This window comes from Schistocerca gregaria, chromosome 3, assembly GCF_023897955.1.
Source record: "Schistocerca gregaria isolate iqSchGreg1 chromosome 3, iqSchGreg1.2, whole genome shotgun sequence".
NCBI classification, from domain to species: Eukaryota; Metazoa; Arthropoda; class Insecta; order Orthoptera; family Acrididae; genus Schistocerca; species Schistocerca gregaria.
In genome coordinates, this window is record NC_064922.1 from 135,681,049 (window position 1) to 135,694,155 (window position 13,107).

Sequence of the window (13,107 nt, forward strand, 5' to 3'; positions counted from 1 at the left end):
GAAAGAATAAATGCATCACAGTCTAATGTAACTTATGGCATGTCAGAAATAACATTATTGGAGGGTTCGAGTAAACTAAAATGCAGGTATCTGTATCATTACTAAAATATTTATAGATAACTACGTTTACAATCCACAAACTATGCATCCACAGCTTACTGTCCCTTATTTACAAAAACTCTTCTTGCTCTGATGTTAATGGGATGCTGTGTAACCACATTTTGTGTCACAGTATAGCCTCCAACATGTATCAATTGTAGATGAATCAGCTGATATCTTCCCTTGAATTTCCAAGAGTCGTAGTACCAAGCAAGATGATATCTGCTGTGTTGTCCGAAAAAGACACAGCCTGGGCGAAAGCACCACAGGCACAAAGATGTAAGCTGGTGCCAGTGCCATACAGACTCGCCACTTGTGCGAGTTCCACCAGCGCCATGAGTTGTACTGAGGATGAAGATATCGACTTCACCTTGACCAATCACCAGCCTAGTACAATCCCCAATGACCGGACGACAACGGACAGAAGCCTACTCAGAAGACAGAAGAGCAGCTCTTGCCCATTTGGTTATAGATCATCGTCAAGGGCTGACTTAGACAGGGGATGTCATTTAGTGAACTCTTAGAAGTGAACAGACAGTTGTTGTAAATTGCATTTGCTATGTACTGTGAAGTTTACCTATGATTATTTGCATTTAGTCACTGAGTGCCTTTTTTGTGTTATACTACATGCAGTGTTGAACACTTCATTATTTGACAAGTAAACCTTTTTTAACTCGTTTGTGTGACTGTCACTAAATTGTTGGAGTGCTGAAGAACCTTTGTTCTCCTATCCTGTTACCTGACTGTGGGGCATAGCTGTGTAATAGTGGCAGGGAGAAATTGTCTTAGCGGTGTACTGCACCAGAACATTGCGCGCACAATTACGGTATATGTCAGAATGGGTAAATGAGGTCTCAGTACATAATTCGCAACATGTGATAATACGGCGGCTAATGTGGACAATACAGAAGTAGCAGCCTAGAAGCTCAGGGCTACAGACATTTTCAGACCATTGTCTGTTTCTAAAGGCATGTGTTCCTAAAAAATTTTAGTCCTTAATACCTTTTCAAAGTCTGTCCAACTGTGCCCAATCAGAAGAGCACCATTCCAAGTGACTGGGAGTAAATTGAGGAAATACTAAAGTAATGAGAAGTAGTAGGAATGAGAACAGTGAGAAACTTAACATCAGGATTAATGGTCATGAATTAGATGAAGTTAAGGAATTCCACTACCTAGTCAGCAAAATAACTAATGACGGACAGAGTGAGGAGGGCATCACAAGCAGACTAGCACTGGCAAAAAGGGCATTCCTTGCCAAGAGTATCAAACACATGCCCTAATTTGAGGAAGAAATTTCTGAGAATGTACATCCGGTGCACAGCTTTGCATGTTAGTGAAACATGGACTTAGAGAACCGGAACAGATGAGAATTGAAGCATTTGAGATGTGGTGCGACAGACAAATGTTAAAAATTAGGTGGACTGATAAGGTAAGGAATGAAGTGATTGCACGCAGAATTGGAGAGGAAATGAATATGTGGAAAATACTGGCGAGGGGAAGGGAAAGGATGATAAGACATCCAGGAAATAATTAGGGACGTAGGTTGCAAGTGTTATTCTAAGTTGAAGAGGTTGGCACAGGAGAGGAATTCCTGGTGGGCTGAATCAAACCAGTCAGAAGACTGATGACTAAAAAAAAAAATTGGAAACTGGCTAAGTGAGAGTATTGCTCTCTTGTCAACATAGAAAAAGTGAATACTGCACTAAGAGTCTAGAGAAGAGACTAACCCATTATTTATATGCACTGTTAGCAGCACTGGCTGGGAGGTGGTGTGAGAATGTGAGGGTGTGTGACAACTGCTGGCAGTAAGCATCCAATACAGACAAATCGTGTACTTTGTAGCAATGAGTTGAAGCCATCCAGCCAAACCCTGACAAGAATGTAATGGTGGAATGCACAATGCATTCTTAACAGCACTGACTAATCCAAAAGCTTAAAAGAAACATCTGGAAAAAACAAATCTGTGGCAAATTCATACACCTATAATCATGACCTGAATTATTTGGTAACTTTAATTGAACTCTTCCTCATGGCATCACATTTGTTGCCTTTGCCAACTCACAACCAAACTATAGCCTCTCAATAAACCTAGACTGTATGTTACAGATCAGCATGTTACTACAATCTCCAGTAGAAAAAAAAAAAAAAAAGTGAAAACTGAGGTAGGGGCTATTTGAGGCAACTTACCAGTCAAGTGTGGTCACGAATGTGTTGAAATTAATATCAAATGGTACAAAAATGTTGCTTTTTCTCTCTGTCACTAACTGAAACTTTCCTTCTAATAACTTTGAGAAACAGATGTATTGCCAATCTATGTGCCATAGTGGGAAACTGCCCCGTCACTGACTGTAGCTGAGACACACAAACATCTGCAGAGTATAAGAAAGAAAGAAAGCAAGGAAAGAAGAAAGATCAGGATTTAATGTCTCATCAACACTGAGGTCACTAGAGATAGACTACAATCTTGGAGCGTTTCAAGGATGGGGAAGCAAACTGGCCATGTACTTTCAAAGGAACCATACTGACATTTGCCTGGTGCGATTTTGGAAAATTATAGAAAATCTAAAGAAGCATGGTCAAGCATGGAGTTGAACAGTTGTCCTCTTGAATGCAAATCCACTGTATTAACCACTGTGCCACCTCGCTTCGTTCGAGTACAGCCTGCTTTAATGATATGATGGGTTATGTTAAGTTTCTGTTGTTACTACATACAATGGCAGAAAATGAATGGTTCATGATGGTGTTTTTAATCATCTTCATTTTCACTTTCAGGGATTAGGACTGATGTCTGTTCCACTTTCAAGGGTCAGTTTTATTTATTTCTTTATTCTTCTTGGGTCTTCCATGACTTCTTTTTGACTCAGTGCGCATTTCATGGCTTGCAGCAGTAATTGCCACTTTGACACTTTTTTCACTCGGTCCTTCCACTTATCACTGTATGCATCTATTATTGGTTCAACTTTTAACTCTTTTCTAACATCTTAATTTTTTTCTTTTATCTAATTTTGTACACACTTTAGTATGTCTTAGGTATCGCATTCCAGATGTTAAAATCTTATTTCTAAACCATTTGGTGTCTCACTACAGTAGAGAATAAATTTAATTTTAGTTTCTTTACTCATCTTGTTTTTTTAAAATCCTGTTTACAGTGCCTCACATACAAAGGAAGCTTACAAGTTTTTAGTCTAAATTTTGATCTTCTTCATGACTTATTTGATTGCTAATGTAGAGAAAAGTTTTTATTTCTTCTATTATCTTGTCACAAATAATTTTTCATCTTTTATGTTTGAATTCCTTAAATGTTATTACTTCTGTCTTATCAGTCAGATTTTCATATTATATTATTGGCACAGTAAGCTCAGTTAGTGGACAGCAGTTTGCAGTTCATCTTCATCATCATACATAATTAACTGGTCATCAGAAAATAAACAAATGTTTGCATGTGTTTAAATAGTATTTCAACCCAAAGTGAAACAAAAATTCCTATTTTCTCAAAGTAGAGCAGGCAACAGACTACACTCTCTTCTAACCCTCTGGTTTACTTTGTTTGACAGATATTTCTGTGCCAGTTTTATTATTTATTGTTGTATTTGTATATACATCTTTCAATACAAGTGTCTGCCTTCCTGGTTGACTCCTGTGTGGAGGACCCGGATTTGATTCCTGGTACTGCCAGGGATTTTTCCTTGGCAGGTCAACTGGAACGAGGTGCAGTCAGTCTCAAGACGCCAGCTGAGGAGCACCTGACTGAGTAGTAGCTGTACCATGTCTGCTAACTTGCAGGAGCATGGGATGGCTGTGTGCTGCTTCCAACACTACAAACTGCTTCCACATGACACCATTAGCTGAGGGATGACATGGCAGTTTGTTGCATCTGATTGGTCTCTCTCTGGCCAGCATGGTGGTGCTTATTATTCAATAGAAGTGTGACATGCCTGGCTTATACCTTTTCTTACCTTATGCTGCACAGAAGTTGTCTGCCTATTTGGGGAAACACCTCCACATAGCTTATAAATGTTATACTGGTACCATAATAATACTGTTCCATTAAGTTTTGGATGTGCAGCCACAAGAATTCTCCTTCTTCTTCTAATATTTCGGCCATATAACATTCAGCCACTCCAGTGCTCGCTGCGTCCCTTTATACTGTTGTACCACGCAACTGCGCATGCGGCCACAGATGCAAATACACCAGAGATATTGATCGGTGGCAGAGACGTGCACAATGCACAGTCGATTTGTGTTGGAATGTCGATATATCCTTGTGAGCTGCACTGTGACGGCGTCTTTGTGAGTTTATTACAGCAAGTGCCAGATTCCATGAGTTATCAAGGTTGAAACCACTATCTCTATTAAATAAATTCAACGTCAAGTGAATTTCAATTGCCTCCTTGACTATCGAGTCCCATAAAGATGGTGTAGTTGCCAAAATTTTGACGTTGTCATACAACATACTGTGACCAGTGTCAATACAGTGTTCTGCCACTGCCGACTTAATAAGTTGTAAAAGCTGTGTGTACCTCCGGTGTTCTGTACGTCTTTCTCGAACAGTACGAATTGTTTGCGCCTGCAAGAAGAACTTTCCCACTTACAAAGAATGTTTGATGACAACTCCACACAGCAAATACAGAAGGCAGTGAAAATTAAACTGAAAGAGACCACAAAGAAAGCAAGAGAAGACAAAGAAATCTTTAAATCAATGGCCTTCCTGCCATATGTGGGTAGCCTCATGTGGGTAGCCTCTCATCAAAATAGGACAGATTCTCAGCACAGACAAAGTAAAAGTGATTTTTCGTTCTCCACCCAAGACAGCTGCACTCGTGGACTCCGTCAAAGATGATTTGCCGTTCCAAAAATCTGGAGTTTACAAAATTCCCTGTGAATGTGGCCTTTCTTACATTGGACAAACAACTCACATTGTCCAAGAAAGATGTACAGTACACCAGAGGTACACATGACTTTTACAGCCTACCAAGTCGGCAGTGGCAGAACACTGTATTGACACTGGTCACAGTATGTTGTATGACAACGTCAAGATTTTGGCAACTACATCATCTTTTGGGACTCGATAGTCATGGAGGCAATTGAAATTCGCTTGACATTGAATTTAATTAACAGAGATAGTGGTTTCAAACTTGATAAGTCATGGAATCCGGCACTTGCTGTAATAACTCACAAAGACGCCGTCACAGTGCAGCTCACAATGATATATCGACATGCCAACGTAGATTAACTGAGGAGTCATAGATGTACTCGCGCATTGTGCACGTCTCTGCTGTCAATCAACATCTCTGGCACATTTGCATCTGTGGCCGCATGCGCAGTTTCACAGTACACGAGTATAAAGGGGCACAGCGAGCACTGGAGCAGCAGTCTTGCAGCTCACTCTGAAGACGGCTAAATGTTATACGGTCGAAATATTAGAAGAAGAAGGAGAATTCTTGTGGCTGCACACCCGAAACTTAATGGAACAGTCTTTGTGCTGCCAAAACCTGAAGATTCACATAATCATACTGTCTTCTTTTCTTCTATGAATGGTTTATCACAAACATGATGTCAGCATAATAACCTTTCTTCCTAAAATCATTCTACTACTCAGATAAAGTGCTTAATATCATTAGTTTTACTTCTTTACAGAACATCTTCATAGATATCTTATAAGCTATATCTACGGGACACTTGAGGAAGGGTTAAGAAGTTTGTTACTTTTAAATAAAATAAAATTATTAAAAAAAATTTAGTTACCAACATATATTCCTTTCAGTGCAATACACTTGCCCAACTTGTTTAAATTGTTAAAAAGAAATGATTTCCCAGGCACAGCAAAATACTGATTTTGTTCCTGCCATGGTATCATCAGATGTGAATGTCTTCCCACGGAGGCAGTTTTTCAGGTTTGTGAAGAGAAAGACATTGTTGATTCAAATCTGGAGAATAGGATGGGTGAGTCTGCTGTTCATAGTGTAATTTCACGAATTTTTCCATGTCAATGATATATGTGGGGGTATGCACTGGCCTCATGAAAGAGAACCTTTATTTCACCAAACACGTGTCATTTCTGTTACAACTTCTTGTGAAATCGATCCAGTAGTGCAGCATAATATGAACTGTGATCATTTTACCCCTGTTAGTTAATTTATAAATTTCACAATGGTGGGATACCCTGGCCAGGTGCAAAGACACATTCCAAAACTATTTTTAACAATATAAATTTTCTTGTGCATGTTGTGTCTGATCAACAGAATATTGTGCAATAGGGACCAACCACTAAGGCAGTGTGCTGAAATTGCAAAGACACTGACCTCATACTAAGGAGGACATAATGTTCTCTGTCCAGCCTTTAGGTTTTCTGTGGTTTTCCTAAATTATTTCAGGCAAATGCTGGGATGATTGCTTCAGCAAGGCCACAGCTGACCATCTGTCCTATCCTCGTAAAACATCTTCATAATTCTAGGTGTCAGTATATTTGAACTTTTTATTTTTATTGTTTTATGATGACGTTATTATCAGAAAATCCCTGGATGAATGAACAAATAAGTAAATCAATCACACTTTGGGAATCTCACAGGCCAGCTGCCATGGCTTTCCTGCTGACGAAATGGTCTCTGTTTTGTAATTCTTCATGCATTCCCGGCGATCTGTTGACATCTTGGATATTCGGGAAACCAGCCAGATGTTCGCGTCATTCTCGCACGATATTTCAACAGCATGCCTCGCTGTCTTCTTCAGGTGCTACCTGATACTGGTCCTTGGGTCAATCGAGTCCAGTATTTATGCCTGGGAGGAGCTGGGCATTCCCTAATCGATCCACGCCGAGTTGAGTGTTGCATCTGTGGTCTGCGCCCACCAGACTTGGCTTCAACAGACCCCTCCAGTCGTGGATGTTCCGACTGTGATCGGCACCCGCTTTGGCCGTCCTCAACGGTTGTGGTTGTCATCTGAGGTGTGTCAGACCCGATCTGAGATGTTGGGTACTCTATCTCATGACTGTTATTATGATTTCCACTTCTGTTTCATGCTGGGCTTTCCCTAATCGGCCAGCGCTGTATCATGTGTTCCGTCTGAGGTCCGCAGCCACCAGACGCGGCTACAGTGTCCCTCTCTGGTCACCGGTGTTCCCTCCACCATCTGCGCCCGTCCTGGCTGTCTTCTGAAGTCGAGTACATGATGTGGGGTGTGTCAGATCTGGTCTCTGAAGTCCGACACCTTGTCTCATGGCTATTCTCTCGGTCTAAACTTCCATTTCTTGTAGAATCCCGGAGTGTCCTGGGTTGAGTTTTCACAAGCTCAAGTGCTGGATTCCAGGCAGTACTGATTTGGTATCCCGAGTCACGGTTGATTAGATTGTCTGTGACCTTAATCTCAATGGCTTCTTTAATGACACTGTCCCAAAATCTTGAGGTCTGTGTCACAATCTTGGTGTCATTGTAAGCCATTGAATGACCAAGTTCCAGACAATGCTCTGCTATGGCTGATTTAGTTGCCTGCCTGAGTCTGGTATGTCTCTGGTGTTCTCTACACCTGATGTCCACAGTTCTGGTGGTCTGGCCGATGTATGACATCCCACACTGGCATGGTATGTTGTAAATACCTGGCTTGCGTAGCCCCAGGTCATCTTTTACATTCACCAGCATAGCCCCAATTTTGGTGGATGGGCAAAATATGCTCTTGATGTCATATTTGTGGAGAATCCTGCTGATCTTGGCAGAGATAGGTCCGACGTATGGCAGGTATGCCATCTTCTTTGCCTCTTCTGGTTCTTCTTCTGGATCCTTTGTCTGGTTGGCACATTGAAGTGCCTTCTGGATATCTCTAGAGGAGTACTTATTCCTGCTGAACACTGATTGTAAGTGTTCTATTTCTGTGGCCAGACTATCAGGATCTGACAGAGTTTGTGCTCTGTGGACCAGTGTTTTGAGCATTCCTTTCTTCTGCGCCAGATGGTGGCAACTGCTGGCTTGTAGGTATAGGTCAGTGTGGGTAGGTTTGCGGTACACACTGTGTCCAAATGTGCCCTTTGCCTTTCTCTTCACCAGAACATCCAACAACGGAAGTAGTCCACCCTTCTACATTTCCATTGTGAACTGAATGTTTGGATGGCAGGAGTTCAGATGTAGCAGGAACTCATCTAACTTCTCTCTACCATGGGGCCACATGACAAAGGTATTATCCACATACCTAAAAAAGCACTTGGGTTGATATGTGGTTGAAGAGAGTGCCTCCTCTTCAAACCTTTCCATAAATAGGTTGGCCACCACTGGTGATAGAGCACTGCCCATCGCCACCCCTTCTGTTTGTTCGTAAAATTGACCCCCATATAGGAAGTACGTCGAGGTCAGTACATGCCTGAATAGGTCAAGGAGAGCCCCATCGAACTTCTCTCCAATAAGCTCAAGTGACTCCTTCAGTGGTACTCGTGAGAAGAGAGACACCACATCGAAACTAACCATGATGTCTGTGTCTGTGATGTGTTGCTGGCCCAGTCGTTGCAGGAAATCCTCTGAGTTCCGGATGTGATGTGCACATTTACCCACATGTGGTGTCAACATCATCTTCAGGTATTTCGCAATAGGGTAAGTTGCTGCGCCAATATTGCTGACAATAGGTCGCAGTGGAACCCCATCCTTGTGAACCTTGGGGAGTCCATAAAGTCTAGGTGGTGCTGACACTTTGGGACGCAGCTTCTTGATGACTTGTTCAGGCAGGCCAGTCCCCCTCAACAGCGCCCTGGGCTTTTTGTCCACTTTCTCAGTAGGGTCGCTTGCTATTGATCTGTATGCAGGATCCTACAGAAGTTGTTGCACACTTCTGTCATATTCTGTTTTCTTTAGGATGACTGTGGAGTTCCCCTTGTCTGCGGGCAACACTACAATGCTGTCATCCTCCCGGAGTCGCCTCAGTGCCATCCTTTCATCACCTGAGTTGTTGGATTTGGGTGGCTTGGTCTTGGTGAGCGCCCTGCAGGTCTCTCTTCGGATATCTTCGGCCACACTAGAAGATAGCGTGTTGGCCACTTGCTCAACTGCACTGATGAAGGCTGTGACAGGCATGTTTCTAGTGGTCACTGCAAAACCAGAAGAGGCAAAGGAGATGGCATACCTGTCATACACCGGACCTATCTCTGCCAAGATCAGCAGGATTCTCCAGAAATATGACATCAAGAGCATATTTTGCCCACCCACCAAAATTGGGGCTATGCTGGGGAATGTAAAAGATGGCCTAGGGCTACGCAAGCCAGGTATTTACAACATACCATGCTAGTGTGGGATGTCATACATCAGCCAGACCACCAGAACTGTGGACATCAGGTGTAGAGAACACCAGAGACATACCAGACTCAGGCAGGCAACTAAATCAGCCATAGCAGAGCATTGTGTGGAACTTGGTCATTCAATGGATTACAATGACACCAAGATTGTGACACATACCTCAAGATTTTGGGACAGCGTCATTAAAGAAGCCATTGAGATTAAGGTCACAAACAATCTAATCAACCGTGACTCGGGATACCAAATCAGCACTGGCTGGAATCCAGCGCTTGAGCTTGTTAAAACTCAACCCAGGACACTCCGGGATTCTACAAGAAATAGAAGTGGAGACCGAGAGAACAGCCAGAGACAAGGTGTCAGACTTTAGAGACCAGATCTGACACACCCCAGCTCATGAACTCTACTTCAGATGACGGCCAGGCCTGGTGCGGACGGCGGAGGGAACACGAAACAGAAGTGGAAATCATAGTAACAGTCATGAGATAGAGTACCCAAAATCTCAGACCACTGATGGAACACTCGACTCGGTGCGGACCGATTAGGGAATGCCCAGCTCCTCCCAGGCATAAATACTGGACTTGATTGACCCAAGGACCAGTCTCAGGTAGCACCTGAAGAAGACAGCGAGGCACGCTGTTGAAATATCGTTCGAGAACGATGTGAACATCCAGCTGGTCTCTGTTTTCTTAGGAACATGCCATCAGAGAAAAGTCACTGCTCAAAATGTCTAGTTTCTGGTATAAAGTATACAATTTGTGTTTCATCAACCATAGTATAATTCAGCAAACAGTCATCTGGATTGTACTTTATTACATTCCCATATTGCTGAGAAACCATCACACAATTCCATTTTTATCAACTGTAAGGTTTTGCACCACCCATCTGTCAGATTTTCAATGGTGGTCTTGCATCATATTATTGCGAACTTTTTTCACCTTTTCTTCTTTTGTGAACTCAACTGGGCATTCTGCATGCTCAGCATCTCTCATTGTTGAATGGCCACACTGAAATTCACACTTCGGAAGCACGTCGTGTAACAAAGCAGAGTCCCGACAACATATTCTCAGCTCTTCTTCCATTTTTTTTCTATTACTTCCACACAAAAAAGCTATGAGAAGATGAAATTCTATTTTATCCATTTTTATGAGGCAACACACAATACTAACTTTAGACAACCTCAACAATTATCTAAGAAACACATAACAATGCATTTATCTGATTATACTCAGGACACTTATATAATTTCAGTGCCAATAAGAAACCTGCGATTTGTGTGTAGTGTCTCATCAAATGCCCAGATGGATGAATCAGTCTTAGCATGCAAATTCATATTGCTGTTTACATTTAGTTACATTCCATATTTCCAAATACCTTTACCAAATTTACTGCAATTTTTCATGTGGTTACGAGTATTCTCACCAGTACTGATTCACCAAGGACTTTCATAAATTTCTCTAAAACTCAACAGTACATCCCGAAATCCAGGAAATTACTTACTGCATTCCAGTAAATGACAATGAATTACAGCTACATGATGCAGCAACACAGTAAACAGATACTTACAGTGAGGATGCTCATACTCTGAGAAATGATTTGGATTTCTTCTGTAGCAACTTTCACCAAAAGTACATGTCCGTGACTTCTTTTGTGGCGCTGGGCTTGAACTGGCACTCCCTATGAACATACAAAAAACTCAATAGGCCTAGATTAAACTGCTGTGTGCTGCAGCTGACAAACGCACAAGCACAACTAAAATCTATTACAACATAAATTCCTTTTGTAAAGTAAATAATTTATTGTGTGACTCAGCAATTGTATTTTAATGGAAAGAAGTGGACTGAAGTTACAGAAAGTTTTCAGAAAAGAGATCTTTGGTACTGATGCCATGAACAAAGTTTCTTTTAAACTATTGTTAGCTATCACAACAATAAGTGTAAAGGCTTGCATCAGACTCCGAACTATATAACTTTTTCGTTTTATCCGAAGAAATTCACAAATACATTTACCTAAGTATAAAAAAATATCAGAACGGGTTCATAAGGAAGGTCTATTTTGTTGCTTTCCAGTGAATGAAATGCCTTATTTATGTTTCAAGTATTCATACCGATAACATACCATGTCAGAAGCTCTCTTAACTTCACAGAAATCCACAAGTAGTGTCCAGGAAAGCAACAGTAATACCTTACCTAATGTTTCGCTGACATTCATGAACCAAGCTGTGTGATATGTCCTCATTAGTACTCATTAGTTTGCTTTGCCAACTTCAAACCTTACAAGCTAACCTGTACACTACAGATTAGTCTGTTACTACAGCCTTCATTCCATAAAATCATACAAATGCAAAAAGATGTTGCCAGGGTTCTGTCCTCTTCCTCTTTGTGCACATGTGATGTCACTCAACACATCACCATTAAATCACAGGACAAAGCCAATATAAAGTGTAAGTAAGTTTTAGTTGAAACACATGAAGATAGAGCTACCCAAAAATTAGGAGCTGTTATCAAGTTCAAAACCAAAAAACGCAAGCAAGTTTTTTATAGACTGGTGTGCAGCAATGTGCGCATATTAAATATTGTTACACTAGAATATTTATAACCATTTCTGTGAATGGAACCTAACTGAAAAATGTGTACGACATTCCCGGAAAAAACTGAAATGTTGCTGCATCGCAGAGCAGGTCAGAGACACCAAATAACAATTTATGGTGGTTTCCAAATTGATTTTTGAAGGATACAGAGCAGAAACTGTATTAAAATTGTCATCATTTGTTGTCTGGCAGTAGTTATGGTAGAAAATTTCCTACAAAAATTGTGCAAATGAAAACATTTTTTAATGTCACAACATAATCAATTTATTTAATATTTATGAAATCATTAACGGATAAAATGAGCTTGATACTTAATCAGGGAGGCTATATATTTTTTTGTGGCAAGAAATTCCGAATCTAACTTGCTTGCTGCAAACAATAAGTGGCTACTCAACAGACAGAGAACTTATCTGTATAATTTTATTCCATTGTCTTTGTTTTTTAAACTGTTATGGCCTGATATCTAGTCTACGCTGAGCTGCACCATACAACAGTCCAATTCTCATACTTTTTTATTTTATTATTTAGTATTAGTTCGCCATGTGAAGAGCATGAAATGCTCTGTAAAATTATGTAAATTATGACAGTTTTCTCTGTTTTTCTTCTTTACTTAAGGTACATGTTTTCCATGAACACACTGTGTCCATCATGGTGTTCATCTGACTACCTGTTCATTCCCCCTCTTGTAGAGTCCCGAACATTACAACTTTTTGGGAGGTATTTCGATATTGTATGGCTTTTTATTTCATCTATCTCGAATCATTCACTGTGTCTCTGGGGTGTTAAAAAAACTGAACTCTGTGTTTTAAAATTGCGTCCGTAAATTTATATGCCTGGCACAGGGTTTATTGAACCACCTTCAAGCTGTTGTTGTTGTTGTTGTTGTTGTTGTTGTTGTTGTGGTCTTCAATCCTGAGACAGGTTTGATGCAGCTGTCCATGCAACTCTATCCTGTGCAAGCTTCTTCATCTCCCAGTACCTACTGCAACCTACATCCTTCTGAATCTGCTTGGTGTATTCATCTCTTGGTCTCCCTCTACGATTTTTACCCTCCACACTGCCCTCCAATGCTAAATTTGTGATCCCTTGATGCCTCAGAACATGTCCTACCAACCGGTCCCTTTTTCTTCTCAAGTTGTGCCACAAACTCCT

At 41.0% G+C, this 13,107-nt stretch overlaps 1 protein-coding gene across 1 annotated transcript in view; it reads right to left on the reverse strand.

Annotated features, from left to right (window-relative positions):
- Window positions 1-13,107, reverse strand: part of LOC126356068 (probable tyrosyl-DNA phosphodiesterase) — a 141,230-nt gene that overhangs the window by 123,781 nt on the left and 4,342 nt on the right. The window contains exon 2 of the mRNA XM_050006767.1: window positions 10,932-11,042. Coding sequence (XP_049862724.1) covers window positions 10,932-11,042 — 111 coding nt within the window. The remainder of the gene's footprint in view (window positions 1-10,931; window positions 11,043-13,107) is intronic.